Here is a 25,877-nt window from a genome sequence, read left to right as displayed (position 1 = left end):
ACCAACGTAGGCACGCTCCCTGGCTATCTCTAGTTGCGTTTGTCAGGCGTAGGGCAGCGGTCAGCCCAGGTTCCATCACCCTAGAGCTCGTCCGTTATTTTGTATGACTTTGCTTGTCCCTTGCTATCCCTAGCCATTGGGATTCATGACAGCACACCATGCGGGAAGTAAGCAGATCATGTGCGGTTGGTACCCAGGGTGGAGGAGAGGAGACTCTCCTCCACGCACTGGGCACCATATAATTGGTAAAAAATAAAAGAATTAAAATAAAAAATAGCGATATACTCACCTTCGATGTCCCCCGCAGTCTTCCGGCCTCTCCGCTGCACGCTGCCGCTTCGGTTCCTATAGCTGCTGGGCGGTGAAGGACCTGCGATGACGTCACGGTCTTGTGATTGGTCGCGAGACCGCATGTGACCGGTCACGTGACCAATCACAAACCGTGACGTCATCACAGGCCCTTCACCGCACACCATCTATAGGAACAGACGCCGCTGAGGTCTGCAGGTGAGTATAACCATGTTTTTTATTTTTTTTATTATTTTTAAACATTCGATCTTTTACTATAGATGCGGCATAGGCAGCATCTATAGTAAAAAGTTGGTCACACTTGTCAAACACTATGTTTGACAAGTGTGACCAACCTGTCAATCAGTTTTCCAAGCGATGCTACAGATCGCTTGGAAAACTCTAGCATTCTGCAAGCTAATTATGCTTGCAAAACGCTAGTTTTCTGCGGGTATATGTATGCTAATTCTGCATGCGATATACCCGCGGCAGGAGGCGCAGAATTGTCGCGGAAATTTCCGCGGCAATTCTGCAACGTGTGAACTTAAAGGGGGCTTTATCAGAGAAAATAACTTTATCCCAATACTCTGCAATCTAATCCTTGTACTTCCTGGAGATTGTCAGTCTGTCCTTGATGTTTTACTTAGTGAGACATGGCTTCCTTGCTGCCCTTCTTGACACCAGGCCAGCCTTCTGGTATAGATGCACTGACAACTACCTGCTGCCTTTCTGGAGCAAGCTCTGCACTGATGTTAAACCCATCATGTAGGTGAATCCTCTTTAGGAGACTGTCCTGGCACTTGCTATATTTTCTTCTGTGCCCTGAAGCCCTCTTAACAACAATTGAACCTTTCTCTTTATAGTTCTTGATGATCCAATAAATGGTTGATTTAGAGGCAATCTTCCAAGCAGCAATGCCCTTGCCTGTAAAGCCATTTTGATTGGAAGCAATGATGACTGCAAGTGTTTCCTTGGATGTAACCATGTTAACAGAAGAAGATAATGATTTCAAGCATCGGCACCCTTTTAGAGCAACCAGTCTGCTCTTAGAATTCAATCAGAATGATATCAGTTGCCTTCTCCTTGTTAAAACTTTCTCCTGAGTTAACGAGACGATCGCTGAAGTTGTGTAAGCAAGTCATTTTGTGGCAGGGTTGAATTTCAGTGGAAATAGGGCGTTTCTCATTAAGTTAATTTTCATGGCAAGCAATGACTTTCAATTTTTTTTTTTGCAATCCACTACAAAAACTGAAGCAGCAAACTTTGAAAAAAACAAAATTTGTGACAATTCCCATAACTTTTGGCCACAATCGCACATCTTCTCTACACTGTATTGTGGCCAGTGCTGGGTATTGTCGCCAGTGCTGGGTATTGTCATTGTTCCTCTGAATACAAATCATGATGCGAATGTGATCAGACTAGTAGTGTCCCAAGAAAGGCCTTGGGGTTGCAATCATGACCATGATGCCAAAATATCATTGTACTTCTTATCAAGTGCAAGCGGCCTTAGGGTATGTGTCCACGTTCAGGAAACGCTGTGTTTTTGACGCAGCGCTGAGCCGCAGCGTCAAAAATGCAGCGTCCAGATATTACAGCATAGTGGAGGGGATTTAATGAAATCCCGTCTCCACTGTGCAGGAAACAACGCATGCGTTTTTCCCGCAAAAACGCACATGCGGTACGTTTTTTAAGAACGCAGCATGTTGCTACAATGAGCAAAACACGCAGGAACACTGCAGGTGACCTGCCAGTGTCCTCAGGTGCATTTTTGGTCAGGATTTTACCTGCATAAAATCCTGACCAAAGCCTGAAGCAAATCTGAACGTGGACACATACCCTTAGTGCAAGTTAGATGCCAGACATTTAAAAAGATGACAGGCAGAGAAACACACAGGAAGACGCCAGCGTCAACTGCATTTACTTGTTTCCTGCACAGAAAAAGTAGAGGAGCGTTCATTACTGATCATATGCAGCGCTGGGAATCAACCCGACACATCATCATGGTCACCTTTTATTTTGGGCTTTTTGTTGCTTTCCTCGTTAAGGGCGCATTTTCAGGTCAGTAGAGGGGACATGGAAAGTGGTGCAAATTAGTTTTTTTTTTTTTTTTTTTAAATATTGCAGATATTAAACTAAATTTGGGGGGATGCTATTGCAGATAAAATGGAAGCTGTACACTAATTAGAGGAAAACAAATACTGCAATGATCACTTGTGATGACTTATTTTAATTTATATTTTTCTGTCATTCTTTCCAAAGACCCTGCCAATGATAAAGACCCTGCCAAAGACCCTGACATCCGTAAGTAACCTCTCATTACATGTGATTGTTACCGTCTTGGATTATTTTATGCCAGTGCTACACGGCTCTGCGATTTTCTTTTGCGCCGCTATTTAATTGTTGCAATAAAATAAAATGCCAGCACATAATAGCCAGTTTGCAAGCTAACCACAGTCCAAAAATTGATTCAATTAGAATTTTTGGTTACATTTTTTTTTTTTACAGTTATTTTATATTTTGCACTACACCATCACTTGTTCGATGCAATGCGACATGGCCATCTGTGTCGTGCAAAAGTCAGCGTGTGGACGGAGCCCTAATCTGAATGCATAGTATCACAGAGGGGAATCTGCTTGTTGCTGGTAGGATTATATCCTAATTTATGGCTATATTTTAGGGCCAGTCAGGGAAGATAATGTGTATTCAGGGTATGTGCAGAGTTTTTAGGAGTCGTTCACAAGTTTTTCCATTGTAAACCATTTCAGGAAAAAACTCCTACTAGGCTTTTTTGTCTTGAAGCGTTTTCTGGTAATTATTATTTATTTATATAGCACCATTAATTCCATGGTGCTGTACATGAGAAAAGGGGTTACATACAGAGTTATGGATATTGTTTACAGTAAACAAATTTACATTGACAGACTGGTTCAGAGGGTTTTTATTTTCTTTCATATTATTATTATTAATATATATATATATATATATATATATATATATATATATATATATATATATATATATATATATATTTTTTTTTTTATGCCCCCCAAAACCTTTACAAAATGCTGAAAAAAAGACACTAATTTTTTTATTTTTTCCCACTGACTTGTATTGCAAAGTATGGAGCGGCTTCATAAAACGACAGGCTACTCCTTTTAAACACTTAACATTTTGGGAAACCTGAAGCAGATCAAAAATAATCCAAAAATTGAACGTATGAACAGCAATAGAAATGAATAGGAAAAGTATTTCAAGTATTTTTTTTTTTTTTTTTCTGGGGTTTTTTGAGCAGACAAGTTCCACAAAATACCTAATAAAAATAAAAAAAAAATCTGAGTAAATATAGTCCAAGACTTCTTAGAACCCTTTGTTTACAATGCCATTCTTGCTGTCAAAATTTCTGGGACCCCCAACAAAAACCTCAAAGATCCTTATAAATCAATGAAATTTGACAGAATTCAATGGGATCCATTAATCATAGCTCCGATTTTAATGTATATGTGAGATCCTAAGTGTGTGTGAATTTGGTCCAATCTGCTGATCAACATACATGAACTATATGGAGGAATCTAGGTGCCCCATCCACATTAGGGTATGTGTCCACGTTCAGTTTTGCTTCAGGCTTTGGTCAGGATTTTATGCAGGTAAAATCCTGACCAAAAATGCACCTGAGGTCACTGGCAGGTCACCTGCGGTGTTCCTGCGTGTTTTGCTCATTGTAGCAACATGCTGCGTTCTGAAAAAACGGGAAAAACGCATGCGTTTTTTAATGCACAGTGGAGACGGGATTTCATGAAATCCCCTCCACTATGCTGTAACATCTGGACGCTGCGTTTTTTACGCTGCGGCTCAGCGCTGCGTCAAAAACGCGTTTCCTGAACGTGGACACATACCCTTACACCTACAGGAACTTTTATATTTTTTTGTCCTAAATCCATAGATATTTATATGGAGTCCATCCCCTGTTTGTTATGAGACAAGTTTAGGACAGGGATTGCTAATAATAAAAATGTTAATTTGATTAATTACATTTTTTACTAATCAGTTTACAAAAAAAAAAGAGAAATTAGGGGCAAATTGAGCAACATCCTGTAAAAGAGAAACTGTTGCCCATAGCAACCAATCACAGCACAGCTTTCATTTTACCAGGGCCATTTAAAAAATGAAAGCTGCTGTCTGATTGGTTGCTATGGGAAACAAGGACAGGTTTTGTTTTCGGGCCTATAAAAGATTTGTATATTAAAGCAGATTCTTATCTTTCAGTTCTCAGTCTCCGTTGGCTTTCTCTGAGCCGTCAAAATGGAAATTATTATATTATATATAAAATAATAATAATAAGAAGAATTATCGTTATTTATTAGAATACACATTTATTATATATGTTTTCTTTTAACTGCAAAGGGGTCTATACTCCTGAATATTAAAATTATTCTTATTATTAATTTTTCTAATTACTCAGTATACTTGGGAAAAAAAAGGGCCGACTCCAGGTTGATCCCCTAGGGACACTGTTCACTTTTGATTTTTCCTCTTCGTCTTGAAAAAGCTGTACAAAAAAAATTTGATTTTTCAATTGGTAGAGTTGTATCAGGGCTTATTTTTGCATTTTGCCATTTTTATCGTTACCATTTTGGGGTCCAAACGACTTAAGGATGTTTTTATAGTTTCTTTTTGGGGTGCAAAGTGAAAAAAAAACATCGATTTTGCCATTTTCAATTTTTTTTCTTCAATATTCATTGTATGGGATATAAATATTATGCTATTTGATTACTTTAGTCAGTGATAGCAAGCACATTTATTTATTTTTTAGAGTTTATTTTTTTATTTATTTAGGAGGATTTGAAATGTTTATATTTATTTTTTTTAATAGTTTTTTATTTTTTAAGTGACTTGAACCTGCAGTCACTTGATCACTTGTACAATGTACTGCAATAAAGCAGCCTCCCACGCCGGATTCAAAGGCAGTGTCACTGGCAACTTGCAATCATGTTGAGGAGCGGTCGATGGGCATCTGGAGGGACCCCTTGCCCCATTTCCAGTCTCTTAAATGCCGCTCTTGTGATTGATAGCAGCATCTAAGAGAGCACTATCTCCAATCACAGCAGCCAACACCCGCTTAGAATGGAGCAGGCTCATACATCAGTGTGCAGCCCTGTTGTCAGGCTCGGACTGGCCCACCGGAGAACAGGAGAATCCTCCGGTGGGCCATCATGTAGGGATGGGCTCTCCATGCCACTTATATGAGAACTAGGTGGCACAATATATGTTTAACTAAGTACAGACAAGGGCATCACCTCAACATTCATCTAATAAACTACCCCATTTATTATAACATAGAAATATAGGCAAATTTGTGTGTGAGGGTAATGTGATATTTTCATCAAACAGTGGGCCCCCGATCAATGCTACCGGGGGGCCCTTGGCACCCTTGTCTGACACTGTCTGCTGAACGTAAGGTAAAATTTGGGCAGAGTAGGCAACGTGGGCCCCACTTGGGTTTGCCAGGTGCTTAGAGTTCTGCTGCTTTACAAGGGGCTGCCATGTTTTTTTTTCCAGTGTAAGTACCGGTACTTTCCAGTATGCCATTCCTTCCTTTTCAGTGACCCTGATAGATCCCATATGGTGCTGTCTGTCTTCATACTAGTAGATCACGTGCCGACCATCCAACCCTGTGATCTATTGCGGTTGGTTTCGACCACCAATTTATATGTGCTCCCCAACAATACACACATGGGACGGCTCCATCACTGCATTTACCATAAATGCGCATGCACGGCAATTACATACCATGCATACGTTGTCCGAGACCCAATATTGACCCATTAGATTGCATATATTAGAGTAAAGCATGCACTCTCTGAGATCCCTGCAGGCATTTAGTAAGGAAGATAAATTCATTATTGACAATGAAATTCTATATTTGTTTTACTTTGCATAAATCAATAGTACAAAAATACACGTAAAACTTTCCAATATATTTTGAGTGAGATTTGTGCGGTTTTTTTCCATTTATGAGCCACTTCTTCTCTTCCTTCTGCTTCCTTAAAGGGAACCTGTCACTAGAAAAAAAACACTATTAACCTGCAGATATGGAGTTAATCTGCAGGATAATAGACTTATTAACCTGCCCGGTGCCTACACTTGGCCGACGTTGCTGTGAGAAGATGAACTTTATTCTCCCCGGCAAAAGTTCAGCTTTCAGTGATAGCAGCAATGCCAGCGCAGGTTCAATCACTGCTCTGTGCATGGAGAACGGCGGCTCTAACCGCGCCCCCAGCATTGACTGACAGCCGGCCCTAATGTTGAGCCGCTGTCAGTCATGTTCGAGGGCGTAGATACAGAGCGGTGACTGAACCCGCACCGGCGCTGCCCCCATGACTGGAAGCCGAACGCTGCTGGGGAATAAAATTAATTTTCTCCCCGCTGCGTTCGGCTAAGTGCGGGCGCCGGACAGGTTAATAATGCTATTAACCTGCAGATTAACCCCATATCTGCAGGTAAATAGCGTTTTTTCTCTATCGCCTCTCATTGGGGGACACAGGAACCATGGGTGTATGCTGCTGCCACTAGGAGTCTGACACTATGCACAAAAAAAAAGTTAGCTCCTCCTCTGCAGTGTACACCCCACCGACTGGCATTATGAACCTCAGTTTTAGCTTAGTGTAGGAGGTGGACACGGGTCTTTCATTAGACCCTTATCTACCTCAATGTGCGTCGTTTTCTTTCAGGTTTTCCGGAGGGATACAGGGTGAACAGTCACACCTGTAGTCCCACAATACGGACTATGAGTACGGCGTGTACTGCCACCCCATATCCTCATAGATCCCTCAGCAGGACCATGATCATGATCATAGCACACAAGCGTGCTCAGAAGTCCGGTCCTGCCTCCGTTCCCCACCCACTCGCCCACCAGAGCCTGTCGGTTGCGGAGACGAGGACGTCCATCAGCTCCCTGGACGTCTCATTCCTCTTCAGGTTAGTATCGGCGTGGGATGTTTGAGGTATTTCCCCGTCCCATCCCAGATCTTTCAAGGGGAGGGGTCTTGCTAGGGCTCCCAGCATACCTGGTCGTCGCTTGCACCCAGATTGCAGCAGCACGACCCGGGATTGCTGTATTGCAGGCAGCCGCGTTTCTTCCTTCCCATGCAGCAGCTGCGGTCTCTCTGCCTTCTATTCCAGCGCGGGGCCTTTACAGGCTGCCGCGCCGCTTCCTACGGTGGCCGCTCCACCTTCTCCAGTGGGACAGCCCTGACAGGCTGTCGTGCCGCTTCTTCCTGCGGCGCACTGCTTCGGCGCCGCGGTATTTATGGGGCCACACTACCTTCTCCAGCGTGACAGCCCTGACAGGCTGCCGCGCCGCTTCTCCCTGCGGCGCACTGCTCCGGCGCCGTGGGTTTCACGGCGGCCGCTCTATCCTCTCCAGCGTGACAGCCTTGGCAGGCTGCCGCGCCACTTTTCTAACTGCGGCGCACGGCTCTTTCTTCCGGCGGTCACTGGCCTCTAATTTAGGCCCCGGCTTCTGCCCGGACCTACTTCCGGTGCCGCGCTCCACCCACTTCCGCCTTCATCGGGCGGGCTTTCTCCCGCCCGACAATCTCTGTCTTGCACTCTCCGCCCACCGGCGCCATCTTGGTGCTCCTGGGCGCACGGCGGTCTCCACCCCTCCCTCTACGCCGCTGCTTGGCGCCACACATCGCACTCCGTCCCTTCCAGAGCGCACATTCCTGCGCCCTTTCAGCGGTCACCATCTGCGGTTCAGATTGCAGCAAGAGCTCAACTTCTCTCCGGAGGTCCACCCGCAAGCCGGACAGCTTCCTCCACCTGGAATCCGTTTTTTCGTCTGCCGTGAGTAGCTCTGCACTGCAGACTGACACTCCCCTCTGCCCCCTGTCCCCTAACCCTCTGGCATTTTCTTCAGGGACCTTTCAAAATGTCTACCTCTAAGGGAGGCCGCTCTCGTCCTCCTACCTCTTCCTCCGCTTCTTCTGCCTTAGTCAAATACTTTGCATGTTCGTCCTGTGACTGCAAACTTCCCTCAGGTCGGTCCTCCCCACTCTGTCAGACCTGCAGCAACCCGATTGTTCCCACCGCCCAGGATCCCCCGGCTGCTCCGCTTGAGAGTGATACCCCCACCCCTAGCTGGGCCTCCTCTCTGTCACAATCGGTAGCGGATCTAACTCGGGGGTCCCAAACTTTGGTGTCCGTGCTGGATCGATTACCCCTGCAGACCCCCGCAGTAGCCAGCGGGTCGCAGGAACCTCCGTCTAAGCCCTCCATTATAAGCAGCAAAAGGTGCAGACAGGAACGCCGGTCTGAGTCCTCCTCTCGCTCCATCTCGCCACACGGTCCTTCTCTGCGGTCGACTTCCCCCCCGGTCCTCCTCCCCTGAGTCAAGCGAGGCGTTCTCAGATGAGCCTTCAGAGGATGTTTCAGAGCTGGATTCTAACCAAATCGCTACCATGAGGGATATGGTTCAGAATCTCATTGGAGCGATAAATCAAACCTGTGGCATCAAGGAGTCCTCTACGGAACCCGCAGATCAGGCGGTTTCGTTTAGATGGGCTAAACCACCTTCCAAGTTTTTCGCTCCTCACCCGGAATTCGAGGAGATTATGACCAGAGAAAGAGAGAACTCGATCAGACGCTTTCAGTGAGGAAAGCAACTTGGCGGTTTTATATCCCTTTTCTCCGGAGCTCACCGCTAATTGGACTGCTTCTCCTTTGGTGGATCCTCCAGTTTCCAGACTGTCCACCAACACGGTCCTTCCACTGTCCGGCGGAGCATCTCTGAAGGATTCTAACGATAGGGTCATAGAATCTTTCGTGAAGTCTGCCTTTGAAGCGGCCTCAGCTAGTCTTTGCCCGGCCTTTGCTTTCACTTGGGTTTCAAAATCCATATCCAAATGGGCCAAACAACTCCGTCGGGGCATTCTGGACGGGGCTCCGCCCAGACAGCTGGCGGAACTTGCCAACTAGATTTCTCATGCGGGTGAATATCTGGTCTCAGCCTCCCTGGATGCCGCGTCTTGTGCGGCTCAGGCGTCCAGCAACGCGGTTGCCATCCGCCGGACCGTTTGGCTTAAGGCCTGGCAGGCGGATTTGTCTTCCAAAAAGTCCCTTACCAGCCTGCCTTTTCAGGGGTCTCGTCTCTTTGGTTCTAAGCTGGACCAAATCATTAAGGACACCTCCGGGGGCACAAGTTCTCTTCTTCCCCAGGCTAAACCTCGTCGTCCTCCTCCTAGACGTCAATTTCTGTCTTTTCGGCCTTTTCGTCGCTTCGCGGCGTCAAACTCCTTTCCCCAGCAGCAACAGAGGCCACAGGCACGTCAGGAGAAGAAGACAGTATCCTTTAGGCCCACTCCTTCCTGGCATCCTCGCTACTCCCAGGGTAGATCCTCCAGGGGGGGACTCGGAGCGCCTTGGCCGAGGTATCCAAGATCCTCCTCTGGGCAGAGGCAACGGTTCCGGTGATATCCGTGGTGCATATCCCCGGCGTGGACAATTGGGCTGCCGACTTCCTCAGCCGCGAGGGTCTTGCGGCAGGGGAATGGTCCTTGCATCTGTTAGGTTTTCCATCAGATTTGTCTTTGATGGGGGACTCCGGACGTGGACCTCACGGCGTCCCGAATGAACAGGAAGGTTCCTCGGTTCGTCTCCAGGTCTCACGACCCCCTCGCGGTGGGCGTCGACGCTCTGGCCATTCCTTGGTCGCAGTTCGTGCTGCCCTATCTGTTCCCACCCCTGCCCTTACTTCCAAAGCTGTTGAAAAAGATCAAAGCGGAAGGGGTGCCAGTCATTCTGATCGCCCCGGATTGGCCCAAGAGAGCTTGGTTCGCGGACATCGTCAATCTTCTCGCGGACGCCCCTTGGCGCCTAGCAGACAGGCCCGATCTGCTGTCTCAGGGTCCAATCTGCCACCCAAATTCTTGATCGCTCAGTTTAATGGTGTGGCTGTTGAAACCGCAGCTCTAAGAGCGTCCGGCCTCTCAGACCAGGTGATTCACACCATGATCCAGGCTAGAAAGCCTTCGTCTTCCAGGATTTACTACCGTACCTGGAAGGCTTATTTCCGTTGGTGCGAGTCCAACTGCGTTTCACCTATGTCATTTTCCCTGCCTTCCGTTTTGGTCTTCCTTCAGGCAGGATTGGATTCGGGCCTTGCTCTTAGTTCCCTGAAGGGCCAGGTTTCCGCGCTCTCCATCCTTTTTCAGAAGACTTTATCTTGTCGGCCACAGGTTAAGACCTTCCTTCAAGGAGTGGCCCATGCTGTCCCTCCGTACAGGGCCCCTGTGGATTCATGGGATTTAAATCTGGTACTGGACTTTCTGAGGGTTTCCCCCTTTGAGCCTCTCAGGGAGATTCCCCTATCAGTTCTGTCTTGGAAGGTGGCCTTTCTTGTGGCCATCACTTCTATCCGCCACGTTTCCGAGTTGGCGGCTCTCTCTTGCTGACCTCCTTTCTTGTTCATCCACCAGGACAAGGTGGTCCTCAGGTCCCCGCCTTCCTTTCTTCCTAAGGTGGTTTCCACATTCCACCTCAACGAGGACATTGTTCTACCTTCCTTTTGTCCAGCTCCGACTCATCCTCTGGAGCGATCGTTGAACAAGCTGGACCTCGTCAGGGCAGTGAGGATCTACCTGGATAGAACGTCCACTTTCCGGAAGACGGATTCTCTTTTCAGCATTCCTGATGGCACGCGCAGAGGCTTGCCGGCTTCCAAGGCGACTATTGCTCGCTGAATCAGATCGGCAATTTTGGAGGCTTACCGGGTCAAGAACAGAGTGCCCCCTCCTGGGATAAAGGCTCACTCTACCCAGGCAGTCGGCGCCTCCTGGGCGGTACACCACAGGGCTTCTGCCCTACAGCTTTGCAAAGCGGCAACCTGGTCTTCCATCCACACATTCGCCAAATTTTACAAGGTCCATACCTACGCTTCGGCGGACGCCAGCCTAGGCAGAAGGATTTTGCAGGCGGCAGTGGTGAGTCCTCTGACCTGATGGAAGTCTGTTTTTCCCACCCCAGGGACTGCTTTTGGACGTCCCATGGTTCCTGTGTCCCACAATGAGGCGATAGAGAAAACAGGATTTTTGGTTGCTTACCGTAAAATCTGTTTCTCGGAGCCTCCATTGGGGAACACAGCACCCTCCCATGTTATTCAGTTTCTCTTGTTCTATGCTCTCTGACTGTTCTCACATTTACAGTTCTCATGTTTGTGGTTATGGTTTTCAACCTTGTTATTTATCTCCTACTGCTTTCTCACTAACTGAAGTGTATAATGCCAGTCGGTGGAGTGTACACTGCAGAGGAGGAGCTAACTTTTTTTTGTGCATAGTGTCAGCCTCCTAGTGGCAGCAGCATACACCCATGGTTCCTGTGTCCCCCAATGGAGGCTCCGAGAAACAGATTTTACGGTAAGCAACCAAAAATCCTGTTTTTTCCTGGTGTCTGGTTCCCTTTAACTCATTTTTAATTCTAACAAAAAAAAAGCTAAAATCACTTTTAGTCAAAACAAGATCGACTGCCTGCTTATCGAGGGATCAGATTATTGAAGTCTATTGACTGGGAAGAGGGAGGAGCAAAGTGAATGAGAGAGAGACAAAGACACTCACAGACACTATTTCTGCTTTCTAGTAAGTGTTTATCTCATCCCAGGTCTGGATTCACAGCTATTCTGCTCAGTAGCTACAAAATCTCCTTTATAAACATGTGCTATGTAGAGACAGGAAAGCAGGTATCTCTCATGTCTGTATGTGCTGTGTAAAGGAGGCATCATAACAGGTAGTCTACACCCACTAGCTCAGAGACAACTGAAAATTACAGATAGAGTCTGCAGAGGGGAAAACTGGTGAACAAAAAATCAGGATGCAAGTTATAGAATGACCAGTAATACTGTTATTATTAACAGTTTGATTTTTCTTCTATAACAGATGTAAATGATGACATCTTGTACCTTAAATGTGCTAAGGATTACAACTGGACAAAGCTGGATGGTGAAACAGTGGCTAGTGGTAAGGACCTGAATTTGGGCTCCTTATGGAATGATCCTCGTGGTATCTATGCCCTCCAAAAAGCTGATGGCTCTGAAGACAGTTCAGAAACTAAATATCTCCATGTGTTTGTGAGAAGTGAGTATACACTGTCATTTGTGCTGTGGGGAGAAACTTGGTGAAGTTGGAAGATGTAGATTTTTTAGCGTTTTCTTTTAGCTGGGTTACAAAACATTAATCCCTTCATGATTATGTATAGGTACATCATAGGTCGTGCCCCGGTGCTGAGCCAGCATCTTTTCCGGCACATGACAGCTGATTTGATTAACTGCCATGTGTCCCTAACAGCCACAGGTGGAATAGCAATCCACCCGCGGCTGTTAACATGTTAAATGCCACTGTTAATCTCTGACATCGTCATGACTTGCGCTTACAGGAAGCCCGTCACTAATCCCGCCCATTGTTGCCCCTGTCATATGATCGCAGGGCGCCGATAGGTTGTCATGATAGCCGGGGATCTGCAGAAGACCCTGGTGCTTGTCACTGCAGATGTATGAATGCCTGTGTTCATAGGAGATGATGATTTTTGCTTCTGTGTAGCACAAGCGATCGGATAATCACAGCTTCAAGTAAGCAAGTAACAAGTAGAAAAAAAAATGAAAGTTCAAATCACCTCCCTTTTCTCCCATTCAAAATAAAACTATAACAAAAAAATAAAAAATACACATATTTGGTATTGCCGCGTTCAGAAATGCCCAGTGTATCAAAACATAAAAACAATACAGACAATACATACAGATCCTACACCAGATCTCCTCTGCGTATATACTATAGACAATACCCTGTCTGCGTAGAGACCCTATACCAGATCTCCTCTGTGTTCAGACCCTATACCAGATCTCCTCTGTGTACAGATCCTACACCAGATCTCCTCTGCGTATATACTATAGACAATACCCTCTCTGCATACAGACCCTAGACCAGATCTCCTCTGCGTACAGACCCTATACCAGATGTCCTCTCCATACAGACCCTATACCAGATCTCCTCTCCATACAGATCCTAGACCAGATCTCCTCTGCATACAGACCCTATACCAGATCTCCTCTCCATACAGACTCTAGACCAGATCTCCTCTTTGTACTGACTCTAGACCAGTTCTCCTGTCCATACTGACCCTATAACAGATCTCCTCTCCATACAGACTCTAGACCAGATCTCCTCTTTGTACTGACTCTAGACCAGTTCTCCTGTCCATACAGACCCTATACCAGATCTCCTCTCCATACAGACCCTAGACCAGATCTCCTCTGTGTACAGACCCTAGTCCAGATCTCCTCTGTGTACTGACACTAGACCAGATCTCCTGTGCGTACAGACCCTAGACCAGATCTCCTCTGTGAGCAGACCCTACACCAGATCTCCTCTCCATACAGACCCTAGACCAGATGTTCTCTGCGAATCGACCCTACACCAGATCTTCTCTGCATACAGACCCTAGACCAGATCTCCTCTACATACAGACCCTAAACCAAACTTCCCCTTTTCACAGACCGTAGACTAGTACTCTGCTCTGTGCTGACCCAAGACTAGTTCTCTCTTTCACATGCCCCATACAAGTCCCTTCACTGTTTGCAGACTCCAAACCATATCTATCTGGATTTGGTCCTGGGCAGGACCATAGAGAGTAGAAAAATGTCAGAATGGGTATACTGTAGATGGCAGTGTGGGGCATGTGGGAGTTTTGTGGCTATTCTGACAGTCCAGGAGATCCCTCCATTACTGGGAGTTTACCAGACATAACAGAAGAGTTGGGGTATACACTACAATCACTTCTACTAGTCTATGCTACACATAGACAAACATGAGACCAAAGAACAAAAACAATGCTCAGTATTTAAAAGTAACTCAAAGATGGGAATGTATTAGTTTGATGCCTACGGACAAAAGATATTATGACCACCTTTTGCATACCTCATTTTTTATAGCAACTTACCATTAATATGAGCATATACTTTCTCTGTTTGTCAGGATGCATGAACTGCATAGAGCTGAACCCGGGAACCATTGCTGGCTTCATCGTAGCTGATGTAATTATGATTGGTCTTATCGCCATGGCTGTATATTTTGTTTCTGGATCAGAAATGCGTCGCCCAGCACGAGGTTAGATGATAGTTTCTTAGATTTTGGGTATATTGTGTATTTCAGATATTGTGCAGTTGTATGCAAACATGTAGCCAAATTTCACAAGGTAGATTACATGTATTATTATGTTGCTCATTTTTTAAAATGTAAACTCAATCTCTGTCCACTTTGCCTGATAGACAGCTCCTCAGTGTCCCTCCTCCTTGCTGATTATGAAGCTCTACCCATCCAGCCTGATAGACAGCTCGTCAGTGTCCCTCCTCCTTGCTGCTGCTGAATTTCTGCCCATCCAGCCTGATTGACAGCTCCTCAGTGTCCCTCCTCCTTGCTGATTCTGAATCTCTGCCCATCCAGCCTGACTGACAGCTCCTTAGGGTCCCCCCTCCCTGCTGCTGATCTTCCATCCTTCTGGCCCAATTGGCAATTCCTCAATATCCCTCCTCATTGCTGCTGCTGAATCTCAGCCCAACCAGTCTAATTGACATTTCCATAAGGTCCCCCTCCCTGCTGCTGATCGCCTAGCCTGATTGACAATTCCTCGGTGCCCCTTCTCCCTGCTGCTAAATATCTCTCCACCGAAACTGGATTGACAGCTCCTCAGTGTCCCTCCTTCCTTCTGCTTCTGATTCTCTGCCCAACTTGCTTGATTGACAGCTCCTCACTGTCCCTCCTCTCTGCTGCTGTATCGCCGCCCAACGAACCTGATTGACAACTCCTTCGTGTCCCTCCTCCATGCTGCTGCTGCTGAAGCTAGGATGATTCGCAGCTCTGTGTTTTTCCTCCCTGCTGCAGCTGAATGTCCACCCAGCTAGACTGATTGACAGCTCCCCAGTGTCACTCCTCCTTGCTAGTAAATCTTTGCCTGCTTATCCTGAGTAACAACTACTCAAAGTCCTTCCTCCTTGCTGCTGAATCGCTGCCTGTCTAGCCTGACTTACAGATCCTCAGTGTCCCTCCTCCCTGCTGCTACTTTAATCTCACACTGCTCAGTATAAGCTGCAACAATCAGGCTGGGGGGGGTGGGGAGGAATATACTTGGACTCACGAGTTCTCTTACTCTACATTGAGGAATCGAGGAGTCATCATAAAGTGTTTGTTTTAATACCAGGACACTTTTTAAAAAAAAAAAACGTGAAAAATAAAATCACTTTAGTGTGAATTTGGCCTTAGACCCTGCATCCTGTTATAGCAGAGACTAGATTGGACTTTTAGAACAGATAATGACCTGATCAGATCATGTAATCTTTTTGCATAAATCACGAGGATTATCGACTGCTTGTGACCCCAGCCCTCTGTACATTGAAGTCCAAAATACACCAAACTCAAAATGAGATTTATTTCATCAATATGTTTTTTTTTTTAGCTTCTGACAAACAGAATCTGATTGAAAACAATGCTGACTATCAGGTGAGTAGTAATACGGACGGTGAGTAATAGCGCAGCATTAGTATAAGACACGAAACTAATGGCGGAAATTGAATAAATTACTAATTTTTGTTCATAGTATTGGGGGACACAGGACTGGGGGTCTAGGCGTTGCCACTAGGTGGATAGCCAAGGAATGTATCCGAATGTACAGAATGAACAACTGTGGGTACCGGAGGCAGAGTGGCCAGGAAGGGACCCTCAAGAGCTGGAAGAAGACCGCCATAAAAGCTGAAAAACAGCAGTATGAGGAGCATTCATTTGAGGTGGTCCTACAAAGAGGGTCAAAATAATGGGCTCCCAGGAAATTGTGGAACAGAGAGGAACCCCAAAGGGGAATAACAGTAGGGTAGTCCCATAAGTAGGAAACTTTCAGAAAAAAAGAAGGAACGGGACAGGCTCAGATAAGGCCATAACAGACATCTTCGAACATCCCTTTTAGTGGTCTTTCACAACTGTGGCACCCGCAGGGAAGTACAGGTCCTTCTCAAAAAATTAGCATATAGTGTTAAATTTCATTATTTACCATAATGTAATGATTACAATTAAACTTTCATATACTATAGATTCATTATCCACCAACTGAAATTTGTCTGGTCTTTTATTGTTTTAATACTGATGATTTTGGCATACAACTCCTGATAACCCAAAAAACCTGTCTCAATAAATTAGCATATTTCACCCGACCAATCAAATAAAAGTGTTTTTTAATACCAAACAAAAAAACCATCAAATAATAATGTTCAGTTATGCACTCAATACTTGGTCGGGAATCCTTTGGCAGAAATGACTGCTTCAATGCGGCGTGGCATGGAGGCAATCAGCCTGTGACACTGCTGAGATGTTATGGAGGCCCAGGATGCTTCAATAGCGGCCTTAAGCTCATCCAGAGTGTTGGGTCTTGCGTCTCTCAACTTTCTCTTCACAATATCCCACAGATTCTCTATGGGGTTCAGGTCAGGAGAGTTGGCAGGCCAATTGAGCACAGTAATACCATGGTCAGTAAACCATTTACCAGTGGTTTTGGCACTGTGAGCAGGTGCCAGGTCGTGCTGAAAAATGAAATCTTCATCTCCATAAAGCATTTCAGCCGATGGAAGCATGAAGTGCTCCAAAATCTCCTGATAGCTAGCTGCATTGACCCTGCCCTTGATGAAACACAGTGGACCAACACCAGCAGCTGACATGGCACCCCACACCATCACTGACTGTGGGTACTTGACACTGGACTTCAGGCATTTTGGCATTTCCTTCTCCCCAGTCTTCCTCCAGACTCTGGCACCTTGATTTCCGAATGACATGCAAAATTTGCTTTCATCAGAAAAAAGTACTTGGGACCACTTAGCAACAGTCCAGTGCTGCTTCTCTGTAGCCCAGGTCAGGCGCTTCTGCCGCTGTTTATGGTTCAAAAGTGGCTTTACCTGGGGAATGCGGCACCTGTAGCCCATTTCCTGCACACGCCTGTGCACGGTGGCTCTGGATGTTTCCACACCAGACTCAGTCCACTGCTTCCTCAGGTTCCGGTCACCTCTTCTCGTTGTACAGCGTTTTCTGCCACATTGTTTCCTTCCAACAGACTTACCATTGAGGTGCCTTGATACAGCACTCTGGGAACAGCCTATTTGTTGAGAAATTTCTTTCTGGGTCTTACCCTCTTGCTTGAGGGTGTCAATGATGGCCTTCTTGACATCTGTCAGGTCGCTAGTCTTACCCATGATGGGGGTTTTGAGTAATGAACCAGGCAGGGAGTTTTTAAAAGCCTCAGGTATCTTTTGCATGTGTTTAGAGTTAATTAGTTGATTCAGAAGATTAGGGTAATAGGTCATTTAGAGAACCTTTTCTTGATATGCTAATTTATTGAGACAGGTTTTTTGGGTTATCAGGAGTTGTATGCCAAAATCATCAGTATTAAAACAATAAAAGACCTGACAAATTTCAGTTGGTGGATAATGAATCTATAGTATATGAAAGTTTAATTGTAATCATTACATTATGGTAAATAATGAAATTTAACACTATATGCTAATTTTTTGAGAAGGACCTGTACACTATGGTGGAGATTAACTTACACCAGGGTGGAAACAGGGTAATCAAAGTGGTGGATGACATCCACACCACCTAAAGAAATAAAAAACATCTAAAAGTTAAAAATACACGAGAGAAAAGAAACAAGTGAAGTGGACCTAAGATGGTCATGTCTGCCTCCTATAGACACTAAGCTAAAAACTGAGCGGCCTAGTGTCCTAGGGGAGGGTATAGTCCACTGGGTGGAGCCAATACTTTTTTCAGCTAGTGTCGAGCCACCTAGTGGCAGGGCATGTACCCCATGGTACTGTGTCCTCCAATGTATTCAACGAGAAGAAGATTTTATGGCAAGTACAAGAATCCAGATATCTGTGAAACACCACAATCAAGCAGCCATACTGCAACTCTCTAAAATACGTAATAAATTAATTCTTCAGAGTTTGCAAGACCTCTGCATACTTTCCTTGAAAAGAAATATTTTTGTTTGCAATCCAAAAACTCTTTTTAAGGCCTCAGTGATGCCAATTATTTTGATCCGACTTTGATCTGAGTGTGGCCCGAGTGTCATCAGTTTTTCTCGTACGTGGACAAGAAAAAAAAAAAAGTATCTTCTGTGTCAGTCTGTGAAAATGTGACTGCACTCAGTTGCCATCGGATTACTGTCCGATTCTTTTCACAGACCCATAGACTTTAATTGACGATTTTGATCCAATGCTAGGATCCAAATCAGACTTGTCTCCGCCATCGGACGTGTTTCTGCCGAAAAATCACATACCTGTGAATAGCCTCTTAGACTATGACAGATACGCTAAAATCATATGTCTGAATGAGGCCTAATTGACTATTTTTAAGAGGAGACTTCCTATTATACACACGGACCAGCAGTGTGACTTGCGAGAAATGCGCAGCGGTGTTTTAGAGAAAAGCCGGCAATTCAGTGCGGTGTACAGTAAAATCACACTGACAGGTTAGAATAGAATAAATGTCTACACATAGTATACAGGCAAGATATATATCTTGGTACCGTGTTAGCCAGTGGATAGAAAAATATTTAGAATTGAGAGTCCTCAGTGGTTGATACCTTTTAATGGCTAACTGAAAAGATGGTAACAAATTGCAAGCTTTCAAGACTACATGCGTCTCTTCATCAGGCAAAGACTAATACAAATTCTGAAGAATCACATATTTATGCACAACATAGCACAGAAAAAAAACAAAACATGGATAAGACAGGTGACATGAAGCAGAATTACCATGAGTGATAAACAGTTATGTCCATAAATATTGGACCAGTTCTTAGATAAGGAATGTTTTATTGTCCTCTGAGTGGGGTCTGGTTCTGTTGTGATGACCCCTCATAGTCTGAGGGGCAAGTTCCTTAGTTGATGTAAAAAGACATAAATCCATGCGACACATTCATTCCTCCACTAAGACAGTCAAAGGTCGTCATCAGTTTATATTCCCATACTCTCTTAGATTTGAAGCTACCTTTTAACACAAATAAATTTCATGTCCATAATGTTATGATTTGGGAGACAAAAATGTATTGCCACAGGTAGATCCATTCTTTTTTCTCTTATTGTGTGGCGGTGAGAATTCATTCTTGTTCTAAGCTTTTGCCCTGTCTCCCCCACATACAGACCTCCAGTGGGACATTTAGTACAAATAATTAGGTACACCACATTAGAAGTGACGCAGCTGAAAGTACCTGATATCTTGTAGTCCTGATGTGAATTGGGGATCTTTCTCACCGTTTCTCACCGCCACACAATAACAGAAAAAAGGAATGGATCTACCTGTGGCAATACATTTTTGTCTCCCAAATCATAACATTATGGACATGAAATTACTTGTGTTAAAAGGTAGCTTCAAATCTAAGAGAGACAGAAGAGTCTGGGAATATAAGCTGATGATGACCTTTGAGAGTCTTAGTGCAGGAATGAATGTGTCGCATGGATTTATGTCTTTTTACATCAACTAAGGAACTTGCCCCTCAGACTATGAGGGGTCATCACAACAGAACCAGACCCCAATCAGAGGACAATAAAACATTCCTTATCTAAGAACTGGCCCAACATTTATGGACATAACTGTTTATCACTCACTAGATGGTGGCCCGATTCTAACGCATCGGGTATTCTAGAATATGCATGTCCAAGTAGTATATTGCCCAGCCATGTAGTATATTGCCCAGCCACGTAGTATATTGCCCAGTTACGAAGTATATTGCCCAGCCACGTAGTATATTGCCCAGCGATGTAGTATATTGCCCAGTGACGTAGTATACAGCACAGAGCCACGTAGTATATTGGCCAGTGACGTAGTATATAGCACAGAGCCACGTAGTATACAGCACAGAGCCACGTAGTATACAGCACAGAGCCACGTTGTATATTGCCCAGCGTCGTAGTATACAGCACAGAGCCACGTAGTATATTGCCCAGTGACGTAGTATACAGCACAGAGCCACGTAGTATATTGCCCAGCCACGTAGTATATTGGGCAGTCACGTATGTCACAGGTTAAAAAAATAAAAAATAAACACATACTCACCTTCCGCAGGCGCGTTGTAGCTCTGTCGCCTGTATGGGGTGCAGGCGGCTGCTTCCGGTCTCAGGGTGTGATGACGTCACGGTCACGTGACCGTGGCGTCATTGCAGGTCCTTTTCGCGCAGGACCTGTGATGACGTCGCGGTCACATGGCCGTGTCGCGGTCACATGACTGTAACGTCACGGCAGGTCCTGCTCGCGCAGGCCTTGTGATGACGTCACGGTCACGTGACCGCGACGTCATGGCAGGTCCTTCTGCCAGACCATCCTTGCCAACAGAACGTACCGCTTGCATGGACCAGCCGGAGCATCGCGAGGAGCGGGAAAGGCGGCGGCGGAAGGTGAGTATCTAATGATTTTTATTTTTTTTTATTATTTTTAACATTAGATGTTTTTACTATTGACGCTGCATAGGCTGCGTCAATAGTAAAAACTTGGTCACACAGGGTTAATAGCGGCGGTAACGGAGTGCGTTACCTGCGGCATAACGCGGTCCGTTACCGCCGGCATTAACCCTGTGTAAGCGGTGACCGGAGGGGTGTATGCGGGCGCCGGGCACTGAGTGCGGGGAGTAAGGAGCGGCCATTTTCTTCCGGACTGTGCGCGTCGCTGATTGATCGTGGGCGTTTTGCCACGACCAATCAGCGACTTGGATTTCCATGACAGACAGAGGCCGCGACCAATGAATATCCGTGACAGAAAGAAAGAAAGACAGACAGAAGGACAGACAGACGGAAGTGACCCTTAGACAATTATATAGTAGATGGTAATTCTGATTCATGTCACCTGTCTTATCCATGTTTTTTTTTTTTTTCTGTTCTATGTTGTGCATAAATATGTGATTCTTCAGAATTTCTTTTAGTCTTTGCCTGATGAAGAGGCCTGTGTAGTCTCGAAAGCTTGCAATTTGTTACCATCATTTCAGTTAGCCATTAAAAGGTATCAATCACTGAGGACTCTCAATTCTAAATATTTTTCTACACATAGTATAGGGGTATATATATATATATATATATATATATATATATATATATATATATGTATATATGTATATATGTATATGTCAGTGAGACAAATATATATATTTATATTTAATACAGCGCTAGATAGCAGAAAAGCCGATAATTCAATTGCCGGCTTTTGCTATCTCCTTATCAAATCCGACAGGATATGAGACGTGGTTTACATACAGTAAACTATTTCATATCCCTTATTTGTTTTTGCATATTCCTCACTACTAATGTAAGAAGTGTCTGGGTGTAAAATTTTGTGGCTCTAGCTGTTAAAATAAAGGGTTAAGTCACGGAAAAAACTGCCGTGGGCTCCCGCGCAATTTTCTCTGCCAGAGCGGTAAAGCCAGTGACTGAGGGCAGATGTTAATAGCCTAGAGAGAAGGAACATGGTTATTGCCCCCCCCCCCCCCGGCTAAAAACATCTGCCCCCAGCCACCCCAGAAAAGGCACATCTGTAAGATGCGCCTATTCTGGCACTTGGCCACTCTCTTCCCACTCCCGTGTAGCGGTGGGATATGGAGTAATAAAGGGTTAATGTCACCTTGCTATTGTAAGGTGACATTAAGCCTGGTTAATAATGGAGAGGTGTCAATAAGACACCTATTCATTATTAATTCAATATTAATAAAGGGTTAAAAAAACACACATTTGGAAAACAGTATTTTAATGAAATAAATACACATGGTTTTGTAATATCTTTATTATACGCTCAATCCAATTGAAGACCCTTGTCACCTGAAACAAAGTTAAAATACAAAAAAACAACAATATCCCATACCTCTCCGGCATTACAGTCAAGTCCCACGCTGCAAATCCATCAGAAGGGGTTAAATAATTTTACAAGCAGAAGCTCTGCTAATGCAGCTGTTGCCCCTGCCTGTAAAAGCTAGGGAATGAATGGAATGCAGGGGAACGTAGCATCGTAGACTTGCGGTGCTGCGCCCCCTGCTGGCATAAACTCATATGAACTCTAGCGTGAGAAAATATTCTGAAAAATGGCCACGCTAGAGTTCATATGAGTTTATGCCAGCAGGGGGCGCAGCACCGCAAGTCTACGATGCTACGTTCCCCTGCATTCCATTCATTCCCTAGTTTTTACAGGCAGGGGCAACAGCTGCATTAGCAGGCTCCTGGTTGTAAAATTATTTAACCCTTTCAGATGGATTTACATCGTGGGACTTGACTGTAACGCCGGAGAGGTATGGGATATTGTTGTTTATTTATTTTGCATTTTTTCCAGAACAAGGGTCTTCAGTTGGATTGAGCGTACAATAAAGATATTAAAAACCTGTGTGTCTTTCAATAAAATATTTTATTCTTAATGTGTGTTTGTATTTTTAACCCTTTCCTACTATTGGATTAATAATAGATACATGTAGGTGGCTTATTGACACGTCTCCATTATTAACCAGGCTTAATGTCACCTTATAATAGCAAGGTGACATTAACCCCTTATTACCCCATATGCCAATGCCACAGGGCAGTGGGAAGAGAGAGGCTAAGTGCCGGAATAGGCGCATCTTACAGATGTGCCTTTTCTGGGTGGCTGGGGGTAGATGTTTTTAGCCAGGGGGGGGGGGTCCTATAACCATGGTACCTCCCTAGGCTATTAATATCTGTTTTCAGTCACTGGCTTTCCCTCTCTGGCGGAGAAAATGGCGCGGAAGCCCACGACAATTTGTTTCCGTGATTTAACCCTTTATTTTAACAGCTAGAGCCACAAAATTTTGCACACAGACACTTCTAACATTAGTAGTGAGGAATATGTAAAATAAATAAGGGATATGAAATGGTTTATTGCATGTAACCATGTCTCATATCCTGTCGGGTTTGGGAAGGAGATAGCTATCTGCCATCTAGCGCTGTATTAAAAAAAAAATATATATATATATATATATATATATATATATATATATATATATATATATATATGTGTGTGTGTGTGTGTGTGTGTGTGTGTGTGTGTGTGTCTCACTGACATATACATATATATATATATATATATATATATATATATATATATATATACACTCACCGGCCACTTTATTAGGTACACCATGCTAGTAACGGGTTGGACCCCCTTTTGCCTTCAGAACTGCCTCAATTCTTCGTGGCATAGATTCAACAAGGTGCTGGAAGCATTCCTCAGAGATTTTGGTCCATATTGACATGATGGCATCACACAGTTGCCGCAGATTTGTCGGCTGCACATCCCAAAGATGCTCCATACAAGGCAGGATGGATCCATGCTTTCATGTTGTTTACGCCAAATTCTGACCCTACCATCCGAATGTCGCAGCAGAAATCGAGACTCATCAGACCAAGCAACGTTTTTCCAATCTTCTACTGTCCAATTTCGATGAGCTTGTACAAATTGTAGCCTCAGTTTCCTGTTCTTAGCTGAAAGGAGTGGTACCCGGTGTGGTCTTCTGCTGCTGTAGCCCATCTGCCTCAAAGTTCGACGCACTGTGCGTTCAGAGATGCTCTTAGGCCTACCTTGGTTGTAACGGGTGGCGATTTGAGTCACTGTTGCCTTTCTATCAGCTCGAACCAGTCTGCCCATTCTCCTCTGACCTCTGGCATCAACAAGGCATTTCCGCCCACAGAACTGCCGCTCACTGGATTTTTTTTCTTTTTCGGACCATTCTCTGTAAACCCTAGAGATGGTTGTGCGTGAAAATCCCAGTAGATCAGCAGTTTCTGAAATACTCAGACCAGCCCTTCTGGCACCAACAACCATGCCACGTTCAAAGGCACTCAAATCACCTTTCTTCCCCATACTGATGCTCGGTTTGAACTGCAGGAGATTGTCTTGACCATGTCTACATGCCTAAATGCACTGAGTTGCCGCCATGTGATTGGCTGATTAGAAATTAAGTGTTAACAAGAAGTTGGACAGGTGTACCTAATAAAGTGGCCAGTGAGTGTATATATACACCGCATATATGTTTTCACGAATATTTGAGCCCATGAATCCATTCTATGTCCATTTTGCAAGCCGGCAAGAAAATCTCGCTGTACAGATGCCATACAGATGACACACGGATAATTTTTGGAGAAAAAAATTGCATCCTCGCATTGAATACGGATCAATGTTCAGGAGCTTTTCTGCGTATTACGGCCGTAAAAAACGGACCGTATTTCCCTACGCTAAGTGTGACGCCGGCCTTAAATTGAGCTTAGAAGTGTCATAATTTTAGGCTGGTTTCGCACATCTGACTTTCACGGTCCTAGTATTGACCTGATGTCCCCAAGGGCCACAGGACTCTTGACCTAAACACAAGAGCCTCATTGGTTTATATATATGAGGGTGAGTTTTGGGTATGGAGACCCGTGGCCGGTCTTGTCTGTTTTCGGAGTGTGAAATTTGGATATGTGAAATTGACCTTACATGGGACCCTGACGATCACTGATTAACAATATAGCAAGTCCCCCGATCCTCGTTTTCTTGCCCATAATGATCTTTATTCTCTTTTCTCAGGTGTTAGGCCGGCGTGATAACGATCAGTACAGCCACCTTGCTCCTCGCCCTAAGAGAGGAGGCTTTTGAGATCGCAGGGATCTCTCCATCTTCGAGTTTCGGAGCATTTGACTATATCGGCGCTGACTTCATTACACGATTTTAACCTCTAGCAATGGAAAATATTTTCTGCCCTCATCTGTTTCTCTGTGCTGAATAAATGATTGAAAACAACGGAAATCCTGTGGGGTTATTTTGCTGACGGGGGAAAGAATCTCCCACCTGCGATTTTACATGTTCAAAGCCGAGCTCGAAAAGGAAGTGGAGACAAGAATGTAACTGAAAAACTGAGTGCGAGAGAGAGAATTAAGAGTGCACGGTGTAGAAAAGGAGGGGAGTATAGAGTATACAGTAATGGACGCTTATATTAGCACATGGTCAATCCAGTCCATGGGGCTACATGAAATAAAAGTGCGATTAATGAAGCATTGACCACCGGGACACTCATCAGTTGCCCATTACAAGTAGTCACACGGCCACATTACCCTCCATCTGCCGTAGTACAGGCAGTAATCTAGATATTGCAAGCAAGTTTATCATTTGCCTCTGTACTTGTTTTTTTACGACTCCTCTAATGTGTCAGGTTGCTGCTGATGAGGTTTCTTTGGAGATTAGAGGGCCTCTATGGACAGACTTTGCAATAGCCACTCTGCTTGAGGTCACGAGGAAAGTTAGGGTCAGAAATGGGAGGACGGTACTAGAAACAAAGCCAGCAGGCAGGAACGAGGTCAGGAGGATAGCCGGGGTCAGAATGGGAGGATGATACCAGACTCAAAACCAGCAGGCAGGAATGAGGTTAGGAGGATAGCTAGGATCAGGAATGGGAGGACGGTACCAGAGTAAAAATCAGCAGGCAAGAACGAGGTCAGAAGGATAGCCGGGGTCAGAAACAGGAGGACAGTACCAGAGGCAAAACCAGCAGGC

General features: G+C 44.9%; 1 protein-coding gene across 2 annotated transcripts; it reads left to right on the top strand.

Annotated features, from left to right (window-relative positions):
* Window positions 1-1,237: 1,237 nt before the first annotated feature.
* Window positions 1,238-25,127, top strand: LOC143764397 (T-cell surface glycoprotein CD3 gamma chain-like). 2 transcript variants are annotated; one of them, XM_077249921.1, is made up of 6 exons: window positions 1,238-1,417; window positions 2,548-2,589; window positions 12,216-12,413; window positions 14,307-14,438; window positions 15,784-15,827; window positions 24,915-25,127. In XM_077249921.1, exons 1-6 carry the CDS (start codon window positions 1,351-1,353, stop codon window positions 24,981-24,983), a joined length of 552 nt encoding a protein of 183 aa, XP_077106036.1. In that variant the 5' UTR covers window positions 1,238-1,350; the 3' UTR covers window positions 24,984-25,127. The 2 variants fall into 2 exon arrangements, with proteins under 2 accessions (XP_077106036.1, XP_077106035.1); XM_077249920.1 differs by lacking the exon at window positions 1,238-1,417 and adding an exon at window positions 2,149-2,346.
* Window positions 25,128-25,877: the final 750 nt, after the last annotated feature.

The sequence above is a fragment of the Ranitomeya variabilis genome, chromosome 4 (genome assembly GCF_051348905.1).
Source record: "Ranitomeya variabilis isolate aRanVar5 chromosome 4, aRanVar5.hap1, whole genome shotgun sequence".
Lineage (NCBI taxonomy): Eukaryota > Metazoa > Chordata > Amphibia > Anura > Dendrobatidae > Ranitomeya > Ranitomeya variabilis.
The sequence above is the reverse complement of the archived record's forward strand: the minus strand, read 5'-3'. Positions and strand labels throughout refer to the sequence as shown.

What these genes read in the sequence shown, in the direction of transcription:
- LOC143764397 (XM_077249920.1), top strand. Translation starts at nt 2,160, where the DNA reads ATGACAGGCAGAGAAACACACAGGAAGACGCCAGCGTCAACTGCATTT. An exon ending in TCTCCATGTGTTTGTGAGAA is followed by an intron (nt 12,414 to 14,306) that starts GTGAGTATACAC and finishes TCTGTTTGTCAG; the next exon opens with GATGCATGAACTGCATAGAG. An exon ending in AATGCGTCGCCCAGCACGAG is followed by an intron (nt 14,439 to 15,783) that starts GTTAGATGATAG and finishes TTTTTTTTTTAG; the next exon opens with CTTCTGACAAACAGAATCTG.